This window comes from Microtus ochrogaster, unplaced genomic scaffold, assembly GCF_000317375.1.
Source record: "Microtus ochrogaster isolate Prairie Vole_2 unplaced genomic scaffold, MicOch1.0 UNK131, whole genome shotgun sequence".
In the NCBI taxonomy this organism is placed as follows: Eukaryota; Metazoa; Chordata; class Mammalia; order Rodentia; family Cricetidae; genus Microtus; species Microtus ochrogaster.
Genome location: NW_004949229.1, coordinates 299285 through 321722, shown reverse-complemented (window position 1 = coordinate 321722; position 22438 = coordinate 299285). Strand labels below are relative to the sequence as shown.

At 41.5% G+C, this 22438-nt stretch overlaps 1 protein-coding gene and 1 pseudogene across 3 annotated transcripts in view; one reads left to right on the top strand and one right to left on the bottom strand.

Annotated features, from left to right (window-relative positions):
- Positions 1 to 22438, top strand: part of Apoo (apolipoprotein O) — a 52976-nt gene that overhangs the window by 4814 nt on the left and 25724 nt on the right. For all 3 annotated transcript variants that reach the window (XM_005371848.2, XM_013355457.2, XM_026778381.1), the window contains 4 exons: positions 10082 to 10189; positions 12736 to 12855; positions 17109 to 17163; positions 19981 to 20076. In XM_005371848.2, the coding sequence (XP_005371905.1) occupies positions 10082 to 10189; positions 12736 to 12855; positions 17109 to 17163; positions 19981 to 20076 (379 nt within the window). The remainder of the gene's footprint in view (positions 1 to 10081; positions 10190 to 12735; positions 12856 to 17108; positions 17164 to 19980; positions 20077 to 22438) is intronic.
- LOC101995064 lies at positions 2320 to 2797 on the bottom strand (annotated as a pseudogene).

The following is a 22438-nucleotide window of genomic DNA, read 5'->3' as shown; positions in this document are numbered from 1 at the left end:
TTTCTTTCGAGACAGGTTTTCTCTATAGCTTTTGGAGCCTGTCCAGGAACTAGCTCTTTTAGACCAGCTTGGCCTCAAATTCAGAGATCTTCCTGCCTCTGTCTCCTGAGTGCTGGGATTAAAGGCATGTGCCACCACCGCCTGGCAAAACTTTTCCTATTTCTTTCTTCTCTCGTTTCCTCCCTTTCTGTTCTGTTCTGTTCTGTTCTGTTCTGTTCTGTTCGATTCTTTCTGTTGGGGGTCTTACTCTTTAGCCCAGACTATCCTGGAATTCATTGTCTTACAGTTCTAGGCTGACCTGTAACTGATGCGGTTCATAGTGTGAACTTTGCCTATTTCTTTCCCCTTTCTTCCCTGGCCTGGAATTCACTGTGTAACCCAGGCTGGTCTGTAACTGGTCCTTCTCAGACTCCAAGTGCCACCACACCTTTGAAGTATTGGCTTTGTTGGTGTTAATGGTGTATATCTGGGCCTCCAGTACTAGGGAAGATGTTGCCGGAAGATCCCGCCTGGCGTTGAAGTCGAAGACCAGCCTGGCCTCTACTGTGAACCTGAGCTTTATAGTGCCCAGTGCTGTGAGTTAGACTGAGGTGATTGTGGTCTGTATTTGTACATCCAAATAGTGTTTGTCAAAAAAGACATCTTGAGAACATGGATTTAATTACCCTCTCAATATATTTAATTCCTAAAGCTCTATCATTGATTGATGTATTTACACAGTAATTATTATCCTTCATTTGGAAGGATCTTCATACTCTGTGGTATATTCTTTTTTTTTTTTGATTTTTCAAGACAGGGTTTCTCCGTAGCTTTTTTGGTTCCTGTCCTGGAACTAGCTCTGGTAGACCAGGCTGGCCTCGAACTCACAGAGATCTGCCTGCCTCTGCCTCCTGAGTGCTGGGATTAAAGGCGTGCGCCACCACCGCCCGGCTGTGGTATATTCTTTAGAATGTCTTCAGGAGTCAGCTAGTTTTATTCCTTTCTGTGTTGTAAACAAATCAGTACTCACCTCAGAACTTCAAGACATATAGATAATGCTAAAGAATCACCGTTAATAGCCCCACTCCTAGGCAACCATGGGTGCATCTTTCCATGCTCGTTCCTTAGTATACCTATATATGCCCTTGGTGTGACCTTTTAAAAACATCCATGGAATTATACTACAGTCTACCTCCACTACTTTTTAAGACAAATGTCATTTTACGATAGGCTATTGTTCTTTTTTTTCTTTTTTTAAAATTTATTTATTTATTAAGGATTTCTGCCTCCTCCCCTCCACCGCCTCCCATTTCCCTCCCCCTCCCCCATCAAGTCCCTCTCCCTCATCAGCTTGAAGAGCAATCAGGGTTCCCTGACCTGTGAGAAGTCCAAGGACCGCCCACCTCCATCCAGGTTTAGTAAGTTGAGCATCTAAACTGCCTAGGCTCCCCCAAAGCCAGTATGTGCAGTAGGATCAAAAACCCATTGCCATTGTTCTTGAGTTCTCAGTAGTCCTCATTGTCCGCTATGTTCAGCAAGTCCGGTTTTATCCCATGCTTTTTCAGACCCAGGCCAGCTGGCCTTGGTGAATTCCCGATAGAACATCCCCATTGTCTCAGTGTGTGGGTGTACCCCTCGCGGTCCTGAGTTCCTTGCTCGTGCTCCCTCTCCTTCTGCTCCTGATTTGGACCTTGAGATTTCTGTCCGGTGCTCCAATTTGGGTCTCTGTCTCTGTCTCCTTTTATCGCCTGATGAAGGTTAATATTCAGGAGGATGCCTATATGTTTGTCTTTGGATTCACCTTCTTATTTAGCTTCTCTAGGATCGCGAATTATAAGCTCACTGTCCTTTATTTATGGCTAGAAACCAAATATGAGTGAGTACATCCCATGTTCCTCTTTTTGGGTCTGGCTTACCTCACTCAGGATAGTGTTTTTATTGTTCTTTTTTTTAAGGATTTATTTATAATTTCCTGTGTTAGAGTGTTTGCTTGGATGTGTGTATGTACACCATGTGGAAACCCGAAGAGGGCATCCGGTCCCCTGGAAGTGGAGTTACAGACAATTGTGAGCTGTTCTGGAAATCAAACCTGGGTCCTGTGGAAGAGCAACCAGTGCTCTTAACCACTGAGCCATCTCTCCAGCTCTGCTTTTTTGTCATTTTAAATAGATGGAAAATGAATTTCCTATAGGCTTACATTTTGATCCAGAGGCATTTAGAAATGGAAGCTGTGATTACATATAAAAAGTAAGTTTCATTTTTTTATATGCTGTATAAATGGTGGTGATAAATTCTGGCTGTATATGATTTATCAACATCGCTTAGAAAATACTTATTTTTTTTCTGAGAAAAATTTTATTGGCCTTTTGGATAAAATTTATTTGCCAGGAAGGATGATCCCATCATACTTCTGCTGGAACCAGCGCATGGCTTCCTCTTTGCTGATTCTGTGTTTGGCCTTGGGTCATATTTGATGTCCAGGTGAATGTGTTCTTGAATCCCAAAGCCAAAGTTCCCAGTATCTGAGAAGTTATTTTTCCTCAACTCATCCTCCCTCACCTTCAGGCCTTTCTCCAGAATTTCTTCTGCCTTGGCTCCACTGACAGTGCAGTGAACAGCAATCTTTTCATTTCTCCTGATGCCGAAGGACCTCACGGTGTACCTAGCTTTGGAAAAGACAGGTGTCTGGCCTGTGAGTTGCTCCAACACCTTGGCTGCCCGGGTCAGTTTGTCCCCGCTCTCCCCAACACAGATATTGAGGCAGAGCCTTGTGGATGCGAAGTTCCCGCATGGGGTTCTCCTTTTCACCTTGATCTTGCTGAATGGGCGGCGACGGGCGGGCGGGCGGGCGGGCGGACGAGCCCTGCGTCTGCTGTCGCACAGCCCTGCCTGTCTCAGTGCCACCAGCATCGCGGGCTCTGACCTCCTCCACGCACCGGCAAGAGCGCCCTCATGGGCCCCGCCGGCCTCGGATGGGGGTGGGTGAAAGGGAGGCAAAGCAAACTCTCGAAAATACATATTTTTTTAAAAAAATTTATAACCAATACTGAAATATTTCCTTTCAAAAGTCCAGATGGTACAGATAGCAACCACATGTCTATTGTCTACCTCCCTTTCACCCCTACCCAGAGCGAGTCTCTGTTGTGTTGGATGTGTGCCCATCATAGAAAAGCTGGGTAGGGAAAGAGGTAGATATAGCTCAGTGGTAGAACATTTGTTTGCATACAGAGCTGGAGGGGGACGCTGTGTGACACAGACATCCCCATTGGGCTCCTGTTATAGGGAGAGGTAGTCTGTTTTTGATGCTTCTAGAGTTGTGAGTGGATTTGAAATGTTTCTCTCTCTCTCTCTCTCTCTCTCTCTCTTTGCTTTTTCGAGACAGGGTTTCTCTGTAGCTTTGGGGCCTGTCCTGGAACTAGCTCTTGTAGACTAGGCTGGCCTTGAACTCCCAGAGATCTGCCTGCCTCTGCCTCCCGAGTGCGCCACCAGCGCCCAGCTGAAATGTTTCTCTTTATTTTTAATTCAGATTAAAGAAATTGTTAATATGTTTTTACGGATACCTGTGTAATGTTATTTAGACCAGATTGTTGATTATTTTTATTAATTTTTTTTACCTTAAAAATTCACATTTTATCTTTTGGCTTTATGTTAATTATTTAGAACAAGAGTAGCCTTGAAAGTGTGATCAGTTTTCATAGACTTGAAAAAAGTCCATTTCACATGTTAAAAATGTGTTATGCCTGCTTGCATGTCTGTGCTCTTATGCGTGTGCCTGGTGCCCAGAGAGCAGAAGAGGCCATTAGATCCCTGAAACTAGCTATAGACAGTTGTGAGCTGCCGCCTGGGAGCTTGGAATGGAACCTGGGTCCTCTGGAAGAACATCCAGTTCTCGTAGTCACTGCGCCATCTCTCCAGCTCCCTCATTTCAGATTTTTACCTCTTAAGACTGGAAAGTCAAAAGAAAAGTTTTTTAGTGTTTGTGGTGAGGAAGATGGAACCCAGGGTCTTGAAGCGTACTAGGCATGTACCCTACTACTACTGAACTATATTGTACCCTTAATCATAGCAGCATTCTATTTCAAATGGATAAATGCTTTGAGAATGGAAGCTATTGGAGACAAGACGAATAATCAAAGAGTTGGTATAACATTTTTGGGAAGAACATGGGTATGCCTCCTTTTGTAAGTATAAGAATATCTAATTTTAAATGACATTTACTTTTAAAATGTCCAGGTAATATTTATTTCCCACAGGAATTTAATATGCTTTTATATAACTTTGGAAAGAGCTGTGCATTTTAGTGTACAGGTTATCTGACGGTCAGCCAAGTGATAAAATAGCTAGAATGCAATAATTAAGGCAATAGAACCAGGTATGATGATGGTACATGCTCATAATCTTAGCACTCAGGATCTAGAGGCAGGAGGATGGAGCTTTCAAGGCCAGTTTGGTCCAAGTAGGGAGATACTTGAAAATAAAAATGAAACATAGATTTGCTCATACAAGTTTTGCAATCAAATTGCTTTGATTAGGTTATAGTTGCTGCACAGTGGTGGCGCACGCCTTTAATCCCAGCACTTGGGAGACAGAGACAGGTAGATCTCTGAGTTCGAGGCCAGCCTGGTCTACAAGAGCTAGTTCCAGGACAGGCTCTAAAGCTACAGAGAAAGTGTGTCTCGAAAAACCAAAAAAGAAGAAACAAAAACAAAACAAAACAAAAACCCAACAAAAAACAAACAAAAACTTGATTGAAATTATTTTTAATATTACAAAAATAACAGCTGTTAAATGGGATCCCATATAGTTTCTGTGGATAAAGCTGCAAAGATTGTGATGTGTTTAAAAAATCATCATGTTTTAAACCTTTGGTTTCTTTGGTTACTTCTCTTTACAGAGGCCATTCCCAGTAACACTGACTCCAAACATCAGTCTGTTGGATGACTTTGCTAAATAAAAGCTATACATACTTTTGTGATTTCTGCTTATTTTATTTGTTTGTTTGTTTGTTTTTTGTTTTTTGAGACAGGGTTTCTCTGTGGCTTTGGAGCCTGTCCTGGAACTAGCTCTTGTAGACCAGGCTGGCCTCAAACTCACAGAGATCCACCTGCCTCTGCCTCCTGAGTGCTGGGATTAAAGGCGTGCGCCACCACTGCCCGGCTACCGGCTGCTTATTTTAAAATAAAGTTAGGGGGGCCTGGAGAGATGACTCAGTGGTTAAGAGCATTGCCTGCTCTTCCAAAGGTCCTGAGTTCAATTCCCAGCAACCACATGGTGGCTCACAACCATCTGTAAAGAGGTCTGGCGCCCTCTTCTGGCCTTCAGGCATACAGACAGAATATTGTATACATAATAAATAAATAAATATTAAAAAATAAAATAAAGTTAGGGACTGGAAATATAATCTAGTTGGCCGAGTGTTTTGCCTTTTATGTGCAAAGGCCTAGATTCTTTTTTTTTTTTTGCTTTTTTTTTTTTTTCTTTTGGTTTTTTTTCTTTTGTTTTGTTTTTGAGATAAGGTTTTTCTGTAGCTTTGTAGCCTGTCCTGGCACTCGCTCTGTAGACCAGGCTGGCTTTAAACTCACAGAGATCCACCTGCCTCTGCCTCCTGAGTGCTGGGATTAAAGGCCTGCGCCACTACCGCCCGGCTAAAGCCCTAGATTCTTATAAACTGGGTAGAGAGTTTCCCTAGCATGCCTGAGGTCTAGTCTTAGTACCATCACCACCACCATAAACCAAAACTCCAGAAATTGTTAAAAAAGAACAAAGGAAAGAAAAAGTGCTGAAGAGGGGCTCAGCAGTTAAAAGCACCTGCTGTTCTTTCAGAAGATCAGAGTTTGGGGCCCAGAACCCATGTCAGGTGACTTGTAAGCACCTGTAACTCCCTCCCTCACAACAAAGAAATCAGCCTTAGAAAGCTAAACCAGATTTGTTCCTGGCCGGAGGTAGAAGACTGATAGAGGTTAAGGTAGTCGTCGAGTATTGGAGTGAGTGTTGGTCAGGCTGGGGCTGTACTCTAGTGCTGCATAGAGCACTTTCTAGCATGCACAAGCCCCTGGGCTTAATCCCTAGTACTCCCTCCACCCCAGGAAAGGAGGAGAAGGAAGAGGACAAAATTAGTTGTACCTTGATTAAGATGGGAGAGTTTTCGGGAGTATAAATTAATCATGCTATTGTTTTTAATGTTTTGGGCAATTTTCATTTCAGTTCATTGTCTTTAAAATGTTCTTAAAAATAAGTGCACTTGATTGTGCAGCCCAGCTTATGGTGACTGTCTGTTCCCTAAGCATCTTGTAGAATGGTGGTTTCTGAAACTTGGCTTGTGGTGGGAATATGTTATTGGGTTCCTTTAGATTTACGGGAGTCAGACTCTTTAGGGGAAGGTGCTGGAATCTTTGCTTTTAAAACAGTCCTCCGATGATTCTGAAACCCCACCTGTCCATAGGCACACAAAAAGGCCATCTATTGAAAAGGATAGAGCTACACAATTTAAATGGAAAGCCTAGTAAGATGAAAGATATGCATCTGGGAGAATAAATGAAGGGCCTTGTGTTCGTTATGGTTATCATTGTGCTGAAACACTGTGATCCAAAGCAAGGTGGGGAGGAAAGGGTTTATTAATTAGGCTTACACTTCCACACTGTGGTCCGTCACTGAAGGAAGCCAGGGCGGGAACCTGGAGGCTGGAGCTGATGCAGTGGTCATGGGGGTGCTGCTTACTGGCTTGTTCTCCATAGTGTGCTCAGCCTGCTTTCTTAGAGAGCCCAGGGGTGGCCCCATGGGCTGGGCCCATCCACAGTAGTCACTAATTAAGAAAATGCCCCACAGGCTAAACTGCTGCCTGATCTTCTGGGCACATTTTATCAGTTAAAGCTCCCATCTCTTAAATGACTGTAGCTTGTAGCAAATTAACATAAAACCAGCACAGGTCCCCTACTTAAAAATGGAAGAGTCTATCCACTGGATACTCCAGAGAGTTAGAAGGCAAGTTGTCTGGGCTTTGGGAAATTGGAGGCATCCTATTTAACTTGAATTTTCCATTTGTTTTCAAAGCAATTTTACTGGCTTGTAGTATCCCCAAGTTGCTGAATTCTGGGCAGTACTCTTTAACTTGAGAAGCAGCAAAAACAGTTTAGTTTTCTGTGTACCTATTGTGATCTGAATGTTTATGACCTTGCCAGATTCATTATCTTGGCTGACTTCCAGAAATCTACTCTTGTGGCTAGAGCTGAAGAGTTAATCTGTGCCTGAGTCTTTTTGGTTTTTGTTAGAGCCAGGGCCTGGCTTGGAGGCCTAGGCTGACCTTGATCACACTCTGTAGCCCAGGATTGACCTTGTACTCAAGAAGTCTGTGTTGTTGGCTGCTTGAGTTTTTTGAGTAACCTAAATTTTTCAGAAATTCTTTAAACCAGGGACCATATCTGCTTTCCTGTGTCTGACTTCTAGCGGGTGTGTAAGGAACATCGTGAAATCAAGTTCTAGTTGGCTCTTCTAATTGTTATCACATGTAATCCTGCTTACCGGGCTGGGGAGTTTTGTAATCATAAGTCCTTGTCAAGCTTCAGAAGGGAGAGATGAAGAAACAACAATGTATTAAGATTGTGGCAGCCACCAGGGATGGTGGCACATACCTGTAATCCCAGCCACTTGATTGGCAAAGGGAGGAGGATGACCTTTGATTTTTTGTTTGTTTTTGTTTTCTTTTTAAATAATGGTATCATACCCTTTTACAGCATTTAGTAGGGTCCTGTTTAACCAAATACTGGTGCAGTTGCTTAGTTTCTTCTGATTCTTAAGCCCCTGGTGGGCTCTGTGAAATAAAAGTTTGAAGAGGGTCTACACTAGAGAACATAAATCATACTAGAGAAATTGTGCTGGAGAATAGAATCACACCAGAGAGTGTTGTTGGAGGCCGCTTGTTGGTTCCTGGCCACCTGGCTAGCTTAGACCTGAAATAATCACACAGAAACTATATTAATTAAATCATTGCTTAGCCCATTAGCTCTAGCTTCTTATTGGCTAACTCTTACATATTAATTTAACCCATTTCTATTAATCTGTGTATCACCACGTGGCTGTAGCTTACCAGCAAAGTTTTGGTGTTGAGGGAGCTGCGGGCCTCTTCCCACAGCCCGGCTCCTGGCCACCTGGCTAGCTTATACCCCGAAATAACAACACACAAACTGTATTTATTTAAACACTGCCTGGCCCATTTCTATTAATGTGTGTAGCACCCCAAGGTGCGCTTACCAGGAAGATTCTAGCCTACGTCCATCCTGGGTCGGAGCTTCATGGCGTATGCCCCAGAGAGGAGAGCTATCGACTCTGAGCTCACTTCCTCTTCCTCCCAGCATTCTGTTCTGTTTACTCCACCCACCTATGTTCTAACCTATAAAATGGGCCAAGGCAGTTTCTTTCAATGACCTTCCTCCATCATTTTGGCATCTGTCTCCAGCATATTCCCTCCAAAGTGAATGGGTTCCAAAAAGCCAGAACAAACAGCAGGGATAAATCCTGGTCTTGCTGCCAGTAGCCCCACAGCCTGCCCCAGCCATACAACTATCACCCACATTCAGAGGGCCTAGTTTAATCCTATGATGGTTCTCTTGCTGTCAGGCTGGAGTTGGAAGGCTTACATTAGCTCAGGTAAGCTGTTTCAGTGGGTGTCCCCATTATGGTCTTGACTTCTTTGCTCATATTCTCACTTCTTCCTCTCTTCAACTGGACTTTGGGGGCTCAGCTCAAACACGGAGAACAAGGAAAGAGTTTTCTTGATTGTGGGAGCCCTTATGGGGCTAGCAAGAAACGTAGCACTAGAGAAATTCCCAGGAATCCACAAGGATGACCCCAGCTAAGACCCTAAGGAATAGTGGAGAGGGTGCCTGAACTGACCTTGCCCTGTAGTCAGATTGGTGACTATTTTCAAATGTCATCATAGAACCTGCATCCAGCAACTGATGGAAGCAGATGCATTGAATCCAGTGGTGTTTTTGAATCCATAGAGGTCTAGGCAGTTATTTAGGTTGCTGCTAAAAACAATTCAGGAAAGAAATGAGAACTCTAGAAAGGACTGTACAGGAGGGAGTAAAGAAGAGCAAGTAGAAGTGATATCATATTTATCATTTAATAGGCACAGTTGCCAGAGCTTAGTGACCAGAAGGATTGGTGATGGTAGTAATGATGACCTTGAGATTTAATCTTAATTTATTTTTGTTTTTTTCTAGTTTTTTAAGAGAGGGTTATACTATGTAGCCCTGACTGTGTTGGAACTCATTCTGTAGACCAGGCTGGCCTTGAACTCATATCTGCCTCTACCTCCTGAGTGCTGGGATTAAAAGTGTGGGCTACCACCAGCTGCTTATTTTTAATTTTAAACGGGGAAAAAGCATGTATTTAATATATATATATGTATATATATATATATAATGCTTTGAAATATGTATTATAGTGTGTCTAAATGGAAGTAACTAACTTGTTCATTATTTCATATTTTCCCTTTATTTAAATGTAATCTAAAAATACTGAACTGATAGAAGCAGATAGGAGAATGGTAGCAACCAGTGTCTGGGATTTGGATTGAGGAAGGTTATCAGTCAAATAATACAAAATTTTAGGAAGATACAGTTGGAAAGATCTATTGCATAGCATAGTGATTGTAGTTAATATTGATCTATTATATTTTGGGAGTGAATTTCAAATGAGCTCACTTTTTCTGGTGCGGTTGTCACTATTCCTGAGACACGCTGTAGAGAAAGAAAGGCAGGTGTGTGTGATAAAATGATGAGTTAGATGTTTTTCAGAGATGTAATGTATTGAATATAGATTGGTATCAATTTGTCTAGCTTTTGCCTGGTGTCTTTTTTAATTTTTTAGTTGAAGGCTTTAGAACTTTTATCTTTGGGAAATTAAGATAAAATCTTGAAACTTGACCTCTTAGAATATATGCTTAAGTTTTGACATCTTCTGAATTTCAGAAATGCATTTACTTTTCAGAAAGGACAGTAAGCTTTTCTGAGTGGGAATGTCTGAGGTTATCGGCCTGCTTACCTTGTAGTACTTTGTATGTAGCATGGACAAAAGATTTAAGATTGCTTTTGTATTTCAGGTAATTCAGAGATGTGTGGGGCCAGCCAGCCTGAGCCTGCTCACCTTCAGAGTCTATGCAGCACCAAAAAAGGACTCACCTCACAAAAATTACACAAAGGTTGATGAGGTAATGTGCTGATACTGTCTGGTACATAATTAACATCAGATTTAGTTAGGAGAATTTTTGTAAATTATGTATCAAGATGATAAAAGGTTTGTAGTTTGTTCTACTCTTTGAGGTACTGGATATTAACATATACCCTTAGCATACTTAGACAATATTTGAAAGGAAGACATACATTTCCTGAGAGTTTGTTTTCTCTGTGGAAAACTTCTGAACTCTGATTTTTCCACAGATGATAGTTGAATGTTGTTAGGAATAGCTCATAGATAGATTTAGTTTTTAGTGGAGAGCTTACTCTATCCCAGATTGTAAGCAAAGCTCACTTTTCCGTTTTCTTAGTAAGTACTTATTGTTTTATTGACTTTTTTTCCTACAATATATTCTACTCACTGTTTTCCCTCCCCCAACTCCTCCTTCCCACCCATCCAACTCTACACTGCTCTTTCTTGAGAAGACAGGTAGGCAAACAAAAAAATCCAAGCAAACTATAATTAAAAACAGCAAAGAAAAACCATTCTCTCTCCATTAAAAACAAAATCAGAAGCCATAATATACAAGCAAAAGTAAAAAACCAAAAAATGACCAAATGAAACAATATGGGACAAAAGTCTATAAAAATATCATTGAATTTATTTTGTGTTGGTCATCCACTGCAAGGCATGGGACCTGCCCTTAAGTGTGTTTAATCCTCAGTGAGACTCCATTGGAGAGAACTAATTTTTTCTTTGCAAGACGTAGTCAGTTGGAGATAGCTTCTTGGTTAGGGATGGGGCCTGTGTCTACTTCCTTCTCTCAGCTTGAATCTGTGCAGGCCCCATGTGTAATGGATTATTAAAAATGCTGCAGGTTCCCAAGCGGCAGCGGCAGGCAGCAGGCCATGTGGTGGCAGGCAGGGGGCAGCTGGTCCCGAGATGAGATCTCAGGCAGGGACTGCGTGCGTACAAGACCACGTGGCAGATCTCCGAAGGTGGCTGGTCCCTGGCAGCGGGAAAGAGACAGATGGATAGGCACGCCATTGGATATTTATTTAGTGGTTATGGAAAGGAGGGGAGAAAGGGAGAAGAGCAGAAAGAGGGGGAGAGAGAGAGAGAGAAAGAGAAGAGAGAAGGGAGAGATGGAAGCTGCCTCTCTGAGAGAGATCTCAGGTTGGAAGCTGAAGATGAGCCTGTCTCAGCTGATGGGGGAGGGAGTGGGCGTGGCTTGTGGCTTAAAGAGACAGAACAATCATTACACTATGCATGCTGAGTTCATGTGTGCTTCAGCCATACAGTGTCTAAAAGACACTGTTTCTTGGAATCCTCCATCCCCTCTGGCTCTTACAGCTCTCATCTTCTGTATGCTTCCCAGAGCCCTGAGAGGAGGGGTTTGGAGAAGACATCCTATTTGGACTCAGGGTTCCAAAATCTTTCCCTCTCTGCACATTGTCCAGGTGGGGCTCTGGATGACTCACCTTTCAGAGGGGCCTGCCTGAGTCTGGACTGCTTATCAAGCTAAGGAAACTTTTCACATTTTTCTTTCAAAAGATTTAAATGCCTGGGTTCTTCCTGGTTCCTAGCAAGATTAGAGATGCTTAAATAAATATTTGTATATAATAGATCAATGAACTAAGACATCTTCTCTCCGTTATTTATATTCTTTTTTTTTGTCTGTACCTCATAGAAATTATTTGGATTTTTTTAAATTTTATTCAATTTCTGTTACCTTGTAATAAAATGTTGTACAGAAGTCAGTAGTGGCCTGGCAAGGTTTCCTGAATGGTGTTTATGTGAAGCTTGTTAGCGGCCCTTTTCCTTTCCTCTCCTCTCAGGCTTTAGAACTAGTAGTGCCTACTGAGAAGACTCTTCTAGGTAGGCAATGGATTTGCTCACCTGCTTTGATCAGTAGCATTCTGATATTTGATCCAGGTAGCCAGTTTTTCTTCAATTCCTCTCAGCTTTTTTCTTAACAAAACAAAACAAAACTCAACGGCTGGTAATATGACTGAGTTATAATAAAAACATTTGCTGCCAAGCTGGATGACTTAGTTCGATCCCTGAGACCCACACGGTAGGAGAAACCTGACTCAGAAAGTTGTCTTCAGGCTGCCACAGCGCACCCTGACTTCCAGAAAGCTGTTTCAGGGTTCTACACATGTGCCGTGACCTGTGCCCTCCCCGAAATAAACCTCCGTTCACTCTTTAGAGCAGTAGGATGTTTTCCACTTGAAGTTTGAGGTAAAATACCAGTTACCACTCTGTAAAGTGGATCGAGGGCACTGGAGGTGCTTGCCTTGCGTGCCTGAGGCCCTAGGTTCATTAATTACCCCACACTACCAAAACAAAACTATAGATAGAGTAGATAGGGAGAAGACAGGGCCCTTTGTAGTCCTGCCTTCTTGTCCTTATCCTTACCGAGGGAACAAGGTACAAAGATCATCTGAAGTAAAGTTAGAGGTCGCCTACAACCCTGAATGTAACCGTAATTTATAAGTTATTAGTGATGCTAACCTATAAAATTGATCATGTTGCATGATCTCATAGCATATACTTTTTTGTTTTTAATATGTGTAGCTTTCACTCTACTCAGTTCCTGAGGGTCAATCTAAATATGTGGAGGAGCCAAGGACTCAACTTGAAGAAAACTTCTCGCAACTCCGACATCATTGTGAGCCATATACAAGTTGGTGTCAGGTATAGCTGCTTAACAGTTAATAGTGAAAAGTCTATATTGGGTGTATGTTTTAATTTTTAGTTTCATTATTTACGAATTAATTTCTATTTATTTATTTGTTTATTTGAGGTTCTTAGAATCTCACTCTGTAGGGTTGGCCTGGAATTTACTGCATTGTCCTCAGACTGGCTGGTGATCTTCCTGCCTCACTGACCAGCATAGGTGCTAGAATTACAGATATAAGCTATCATGCCCAGCCCTGAGTGCATGTTTTTAGAAAAAGGTATAATAGTGAGTCCTAAGTTAAGAGTGTCTAACTTCTAAGTGTTCTTCAGTTCTAACCAGAGAGCAGATACAATGAAACCCGGCATCCTGGTGGCAGCAGGAGGAATTTCCCTCTCACCAGAAGGGTTGTGGCACCTTGACTGCAGAGCAGAGGGCAAACAATTACCTTGTTGGTTTGTAGTATAAAGTAAAAACATGGGACATTAATTGAAAGAAATGAAAATAACGTAAAAATGTTGTAATGATGGCCTGGTGAGATGACTCAGTTACTGAGTGAGGACCTGACTTCAGGCCCCAGTTCAGCTAGGTGTGATGGCATATACTTACAATCTCAGTGATAGGGTAATAGTTTGGTAGATTCCTGGAGCTCACTGGCCAGCCAGCCTAGCCTAATCAGCAAGACTCAGATCCCAGTGAGAGGTTCCATCTTAATAAAACAAGGTAGATGGCTCTGGAGGAGAGAAACCCACGGCTGACTTTGTGTGGCTTTCTCACAATATGTGCACACACATGTGTGAATGAATACCTGTATCCAAACTTGCACTCACACACAGGTGTCACAAACCTGTATACACACCACATACTTGTACACACTTATCATGTACATACATCCAGAAAATTGGGATTTTTATGTCCCTCTAGAAATTCTACAAATCCCTATAGGCTGAGCATCCCTAATCCAAGATTATTTTGGATTTGAATTTTCACACTAGGGATGCTCAATCTATAAATCCAAAAAACTTAAGAAGCCAAAAATTCTTGAAACCTAACAGACATTTGTTCCCATATATTTCAGATAAGGCCTACTCATACCGGCATGAGTACCCAAGTGATGGTGGCGCACACCTTTAATCCCAGCACTCTGGAGGCAGAGGCAGGCAGGTCTCTGTGAGGTCTGAGGCTTGTGTGGTCTATATAATTCTAGGACAGCCAGGGCGACACAGAGAGATCCTGTCTCAAAAACAAACAAGCAAGGAAAAACCAACCAAGCAAACAGAAAATGCTAGGCATGACTATAGAGTGTCTGAGTGCTGTAATAGAAGGGAGATATCATAATAAGGTAGAATTATATGTTTGCGTACTGAACGGTTCACTCCAGTGAACAGACTACTCTAAGTACAGATTGGCTCTGTCCTTGCTCATGTTTTAGGTTCCAGGCATTTGTTGTTCCAGGAAGTGAATATAATCTGATTTTAAAACACTGAAACCAAAGTTTATAATCTATAGACAGCTTTTGTAGGCTTTGATACATATTTGCTCTACGTGATCTTGGTTTTGAAAAGGAAGGAAAAACGAATAAACTAATGCATATGAGTATAAGATGATCCAGATTTATTTTAATTGAGATCTGAAAATTCAATTTTCATCTAGAACTTTCTGTAAAAATTTAAATTTCATTAATTATGCTGTTGGAGGACAAAAAGCTCAGGAGCTCCATCACCGATGCTGCACACACACCTTACCGCTGAGCTAGTCCCCAGCCTAGTTCTGTAATGAAAAAGCCCAGGAGCTCCATCACCGATGCTGCACACACACCTTACCGCTGAGCTAGTCCCCAGCCTAGTTCTGTAATGAAAGCAATTTGTCAGCTGGCTGTGGTGGCACATGCCTGTGACCCCAACACTAAAGATGCTGAAGCAGGATGGTTGCTGCAAGGTTGAAGCCTGCCTGGGCTATGTAAGGAGACCCTGTCTTAGGAAGAAAGGACTTTGTTTGTTTGCCTTTCAACCTGAGGGTTTTTTTTTAGTACTTTTTTTCTGTGATACTCAGTGCAACAAAATATCTGTCGACATCATATGCTAGTTATCAACATGCTTATTTTAGTACTGATAAATGGGAAAAATTCCTTGTAATTAGGATGGCTTTATTAGGTACATTGATTTCTTCATGAAGAGAAATATTTCTAATTCCTGGCCTTTTAAAAAAAATTTTAGATCAGAAAATTTCTTGTTCTTTCTTGAAAATGGCAAAATGATTAGTCCAGCAAAAGAAATAGACTGCTCTTCTAGACTTTGATGTGTAGTTTTTCTGTTTTAAAAAGATTTATTTATTATTTGTGTGTGTATGTGTGCATATTATGTGCACCTGTGAGAGTGTCTGCACACATGGAGGCCAGAAGAGAGCATCAGATTGCTCAGAGCTGGAGTTACAGGTGTTTTTGGGATAGCTGACTTGTTATGTGGGTGCTGGGATCTGAACTCCAGACTTCATGCCTGTACCACAAGTGTTCTTAACAACTGAGCCATATCTCTAGCCCTCTGTTTTTTCTTCTTATAGATGGAAAAAGGTATAGTCAATACTTTAAAAATAGTTGATTTTTTTTATTGTTTTTATTGAGTTATATATTTTTCTTCGCTTCCCTCCCTTCCTCTCCCCATCTCTTCTACCCTCTTCCATGGTCTTCATGCTCCCAATTTACTTAGGAGATCTTGTCTAAAAAATAGTTGATTTCTAATGAAGTGATGTTAGTTCTTTACATCCTCCTCCACACTCAACATTTGGGACTGCACTTACAGATAGCTGTGAGCCACTGTGCAGGCCCTGGCAATCAAACCCATTGCTCCAGCCTATATTTAATCCATTTTATTATTTACACTTTTATTTTGTTTGGGGGTGGGGACTTATATATTTGTTTGCTGGCCAGAGCTAGTAAAAAACTCAGTTCCTTACTCATGCTAGGTAAGTACTTTGCCACTGAGGTATGTCTCTAGCTCCTCAAAACCATTGTATTGTTAGGAGAATGATGATAAGTTTGTTTACTTTAGGATTGGGATGTCTTTTTAAAATTGAGTTATCAACTCATTGGTCTCAGTAAAGCTGCCCATTCCTGCTTCAAAGAAGCATTTTCCAAATGTAGGCTCTAAAAGTATTGCAAATCATAAAATAGACTTAATTTGAAAGATGGTCCTACTGCACGTGCTGGCTTTGGGGGGGCCTGGGCAGTTGGGATGCTCAACTTACTAAACCTGGATGGAGGTGGGCGGTCCTTGGACTTCCCACAGGTCAGGGAACCCTGATGGCTCTTTGAGGGAGAGGGACTTGATCGGGGTAGGGGGAGGGAAATGGGAGGCGGTGGCGGGGAGGAGGCAGAAATTCTCAATAAATAAATAAATTTAAAAAATAAAAAAAAAGAAAGATGGTGTTAATAACCTAATGGGGAAATGATCACCTCTGATTACCAAGAATATCAATTTTGTCTTATTTTAGGATTTTTAAAAAGATTTATTTATTATGTATACAATGTTCTGCCTGCATGTGTCCCTGCAGGCCAGAAGTTGGCACCAAATCTTATTAGAGATGGTTGTAAGCCACCATCTGGTTGCTGGGAATTGAACTCAGGACCTCTGGTAGAGCAATCAGTGCTCTTAACTGCTGAGCCATCTTTCCAGCTCCCTATTTTAGGATTTTTTGGTCATTTTTAAATGTGTGTGTCTGTGTCTACATGTGTGGCTATGTGCACCTGCCTTCAGGTGCCTGTGAGGAACAGAGGCATTGCATCCTCCTGGAGCTTGAATTACGTAGTTGTCAGCCACTTGACATGGCTGTTGGGAATTGAACTCTTGTCCTCTGCAAAACAAGTGTGTTCTCTTAGCCATTGAGCTATCTCTCTAGCCACTCAGTTTTCTGTCTTCTTATTTCCTTCAGTCTCAGGAGTGAGAAGAGAAGGTTGTCAAACCATTTTACTTCAAGTCTTTGCTTCCCATGACAGTAGTAAAGCATGCTGATGACCAGGCTACTAGTGAAAGGGAAATTACAGAAGAGAAAATAAAGCAATAAAACTGAAAGGGTATCCCTTAGTTTAAAAACTTAATAGCTGGAGGTGTAGCTCAATGGTAGTGTATATGCTTAGCCTGCTGGAGGCCCCAGATTTATTCCTCGTACTGAACAGTGTTAATAATGGTAATTTATTCAGTAAAGACAAGTCTATTTATTCTGCTGCTTTCCAATTGACAAACCCTATTCATTCTATTTCTTTTTATCTTCTTAGGAAATATACTCCCACACTAAACCCAAGGTGGAACGCTTCGTCCAGTGGGGAATAGGTATGCTGAGTTTTAATTAGGCATAATCAGTTACTTCATCCTGTTGAAGTACTGAACTGGGTTTTCGTGAATAGGTGCTGGAGACCATAGAGTCATTGAAATTGTATGGAGAATTTAGAGCTGTGTAGATGTTTTCTGAAGACAATCTATGTTTGAATCTGGTTTCATAGTAGTAGTTCATGAATCTCTAAACCGTTATTAGGATTGTTGGGTTAGCAAGTACTTGTGCCCTGAATTAAAAAAAAAATGTTCAGGGCTTGAGATGTAGTTCAGTAGCAGAATATTTTCTTAGCATCTGTGAAGTCCAGTGCTAAAAAAAAATTGCAATGCAATAGAACGTGCTTACTCCTCACGAGATTTTCTGAATCATGGTAATTCATTAGTTGTCATTAATAAATGTTGCATAGGCCAGGCGTGGTGGCGCACGCCTTTAATCCCAGTACTCAGGAGGCAGAGGCAGGTGGAACTCTGCCATTTCAAGGGAGCCTATTCTATATAGTGAGCTCTAGAGCAGACAGAACTATGTATAGAGATCCTGTTCCCCTCCCCCCAAAAAAAACAGAAGGCAAAAAACAAAGACAAACTTTCAAAAGACGGTGTACAAATCTAGATGCAGGAAGGAATTGAGCTTCTATTCTCTTTAGGGCATCTCAGCATATTAGGGTCTTGCTTTCCCAGGGGTTTGCTCTCATGGTGGAATAAGACCGAGGAATTACTCTTACTGATAACCTGTTATTTCCCACTGATCAATGGCAGCTGGCATTATTTGAGATAATTGTTTTTCACCTCCTGAACACAGAGTTACTACAAAGACTCTTAGGAAGAAGCATTCCATTATGCCAAGACAGTGAGTCCATTTTCCAGCAGTCACAGCTAAGGCACGTAGCCAGAAGAAGCTAGGCTTTGGCTTCAGGTGCAGACTTAAAACATGCCTAAGCAATCCACCGCAAGGGAACATATGTTCCGTGTGGGGAGAATATACTCACATGAATGCTGAAATACAAGGTACCCGAGGATGAGATAGCGAGGATGGTACGGAGAAAAACATCTGATGGTACTTCAGAGGAGGCAGGGTCTGTGCCAGTGAGCTTAGGATGAGCTTTCCAGAGGAGACAGTGCCTAAGCAGGCTCTAATTCGCTGTGAGACTGGCTCCATAGAGAGGAGAGGAGACATCATGCAAATCCAAGTCTGAAGACGTACTTAGGCATGGCAAATAAGGTCTTTGTTGTCTTATTTATTACATGAGTAGGCCTACTGCTGTGTTTATTATTATTCAGTTATTAAATTCTGTCACCACCAAGAGTGGCTATTTATTTCCAGCATCAGCTTTGTTCTGATTTGCTTTTTATTGCTGTGACAAAACACCATGACCAAAGCAAGCTGGAGAGGAAAGGGTTTATTCCAGCGTAGAGTTTATATTACAGCCCATTATGGAGGAAGTCAGGACAGGAACTGAAGCAGAGACCATGGAGGAATGCTACTTACTGGCTTGTTCCCCATGGCTTGCCCAGCCTGCTTTTCTTTTCTTTTTCTTTTTCACACTAATGGAATTTTTTCTTGAAAATAGATTTTTTTTTCACGTAATATATCCTGATTACAGTTTCCCCTCTTCTCCCAGTTCCTCCCCACATCTCTTCCCATCTGTATCCACTTCCTTTCTGTCTAATTAGAAAACAAAAAGGCTTCTGAGAGATATTAAAATATAATATAATAAGATAAAACGAAAACTAACACACTGGAATTTGACAAAACAAGCAGAAGGAAAAGTGCCCAAAAGAAGGCACAAGAATCAGAGACTCACTTGTTTGCACACTTAGGAATCCCATAAAACCGCTAAACTGGAAGCCATAATATATGCACAAAACACCTGGTGCAGACCCGTGCGGGCCCTGTGCATACTGCTTCCATCTCTGTGGGTCCATGTGAGCTTTGCTCATGCTGACTTAGAGAACCTTGTTTCCTTGATGTCCTCCATCCTCTCTGGCTTTTATACTCATTATGCCTCCCTCCTCTTCTGTGGGGTTCTCTGAGCCTTAAGAGGAGGGATTTGATAGCGACTTCCCGTTTAGGACTGTGTGTTCCAAGGTTTCTCATTCAGTTTGCTTTCTTATAGCACCCAGGGCCACTTTCCCATGGGTTGCTCCACCCCCAATGAGATGGGCCCTCCCACATGATCAGCCATCAATCAAGAAAATGCCCTATAGACTTGCCTACAAGCCATTCTGATTGAGTTATTTCTCAATTGAGGTTTCTCTTGCCAGATGACCCTTGCTTGTATCAAGTTGACAAGAACCTAGCCAGTACAAAATTTCCTTAATTATCCAAATATATTGTTCTTGAGTTCAAATAACGAGTTCAGATGCCAAAGGATGCTTGCTTTTCTGAGTTGAATGTGTTTGGTTCCCGAAAGAATGTGCTGCAATGAAGCATATTGGCACAGTTGGCCCTGATGGTGTGTATTCATAATCGCATCACTCAGAAGGTGAAGCAGGATTGTCAGTTCCAGGCCTGTTTGGGATACAAAGCAAGTTTAAATTCAGTGTGTGCCACATAGCAAGACTGTCTTTAAAATGTATGGTCTGGGCTTGCTAAAACACACCTCTAATTCGGAGGTGAGGTTGGATGACCATGCATCATGAGTTCAAGGCCACTCCATACTAAATGAAACCAGACTTAAATAAAAAAACAGATGTTGGTTAGCAGAAAGTAAAGGGTGTGTGGTTGGGAAACATTGGGTACTATATATTCTCATGACTTTTGTTTTTGGTTTTAATGAGTAATTTATGGAGTTATTTCCTAATCTGATTCTATTGTAGACAACTATGAATATCTCCAAAACGCACCTCCTGGATTTTTCCCAAGACTTGGTGTTATCGGTTTTGCTGGTTTTGTTGGACTCCTTTTTGCTAGAGGTAGGTGCAGTTTATGTAGGTTTATTCCCCCCTCAGTTTATATGGGATATATGTTAGGTTCTTTATATTAATAGTTTTCTGATTAGTTGGTTCCTGAATGTGGACTTCTTAACATATAATTCATTTCCTTGTTCATTTCATTTGATTTTAAACATATGTAGAAATTGTATACTCTTGGTAAGAAAAATAAATTAGGTATACTTAATAAGCACATCTGCCAGTTCAAATACCTGTTGCTCTTTGGTACAGAAAGAGTAAACAAAGTATTTCAGGCCTGACAGACTGTAAATGTTTCAGCTGTTGCAGCCAGGCTGTTAATCACATCACAGCAAGTAGACAGTGATTTGGCAGTTTATTAACAGGTATCACACCTTCAGTTAGTGATGATATAAAAACTTTAAAAATGCTTAAAATGAAAGAACCTAGTAAGTATCCCCGAATATTACTGTAGGGGTTGGGACATCTAGCTCTGGCAGAATGCTTGCCTGGCATGCTTGAGGCCCTAGGCTCTATCTCAAGCACAGGAAATACCACTGTGTTCTACTGCTCTATCACAAAATGGTAATAAAAGGCTTCTCTATGAAGAGATTATTTTTTATGATCGATGTGAAATTTTACTAGTTGTAAAATAAATGTTTATGGCATAAAATGCAGATATTAGGAAAATTTCAGTTAGAAGCCTGGTGTGATAGTTCACACCTATAATTCCAGCATTCAGGAGGCTGAGGCAAGATTGCCTTACGACCAATCTGGGCTACATAGTGAGTTCCAGGCCAGCCTGGCCTACAGAGTGAGATTCTCTCTCAAACAAACACAACAAACAAAAATTCAAAATAGAAATATCCCAGGAAAGAGCTCTAATCTGACCACCATAAAAGAGAGAGAGGCCTAGTTTTCCAGCGGTTGCTCTAATTTGAGACTGCTTCCCTCTGTGCATCAGGTGTATCTTAGAGTCAGGACGGTGAGCACCGCACTGGTGCCCCCTTGGTTCACCCAAGGAGAAAAGTCCTGCGCATTTTCCTGACTCATCCTCTTCCAGTTTGTGTCCATTTCGTTGTTAGGTTTCTCCAAACCTCGTATCCTGCTGATTGTTGTATGTAGTGCACTTTCCCCCTAGTTCTATATTGGCCTGTAACCTGGCCTGAGACTAACACACGGTTGTCATGGACTTTTCATGCTCAGTATGGAGCCCTGTTTTCTGGGCTTCTATGTCACCTTCTCCTTGGTGTATTCAGCCATGTTGTTGAAGTACGTGCCTAAGTTGCTTTAAAATAATTGCATGTGAAAGGCAAACTTTTAACACCTTATATGTCTGTTCCTCATGCTGACAGTTTGGATAGCTTGGAGTTTTTTCCATTCAAACTAGCATCTGGCATGGCAGATGGCAGAGTGGATAGCCAGTCTGGATACTTGTTGCTTCTCCTTTTTTTTTTTTAAATCTTGGAAAATTTGAGGCTTTCCACTGCTCTGAATTTCTGTGGCATGGTGACTCCACACAGATACTTTCAGCCTTTGGTGGTGTGCCTTCTTTAGTTCGAGTGATCCGTATCTGCTTTTTCTTTGAGGATTTGCTTTCTTTTTCCTCCCTGAATGTTTTTAATTAATAGTTGAGTTCTTTCTAAATGCCCATAATATGTCTTAAGTTTTCTTGTTTTTTTTTCCCAGTTTTTATTTTCCTTTGGTCATTTCCATGAGGTCTTGTTCTCTGGATGTTTGTTTTTATGTTGAACTTTGTTTTCTGGTAGTGTAGTAGCTTCTTCTGTTGATTTCATGACACCTAACAGGTTTAGCTTTCTTTGTGAAGTTTTGTTTCCTGTTGGGTCATTTTTGTTTTCTTCTTGCTTGTCTTGGTCTTTCTCTTTTATGTTGCAGGCTCTCCTCCAATGTCTGCTGATCCCTGATTGTCCAGTCATGTTTCTGAATGAGGCAGTTGAAATGCTAGTAAGAATTCTATGTATAGATTTGTCTTGCTGGTAGGCAGGTTCTGTGTTAGGGTAAGCTGGATGGAGTTGGCTTTGTATGGAGAAGGTCTTTATACTTAAGCACTAACATCGGTATGTGTGTGTGTGTGCAGTATTGGTTCTCAGCATAAAATTCATGATTTTTTTTTTTTAGTGAGACTTTGCCTGTTTTTAAAATTGCCTGTCATGATACCCAGGAGCAAGTTTGCACTGGGATGACATGGAGGGAAAGGCCAGGACTTGTATTTGTCTTCCTGTCTTGCTTCCTGGTTGCCCACTCTATTGCCCATAGTCATTCCCATCCGTATCTGTGGAAGATATGCTCTCTCCTTTGCCATGGATCCCTTCTTCAAGACAGTACCAGCTGGTCTTTCATTTCCATTCATACTTTTTTAAATTGG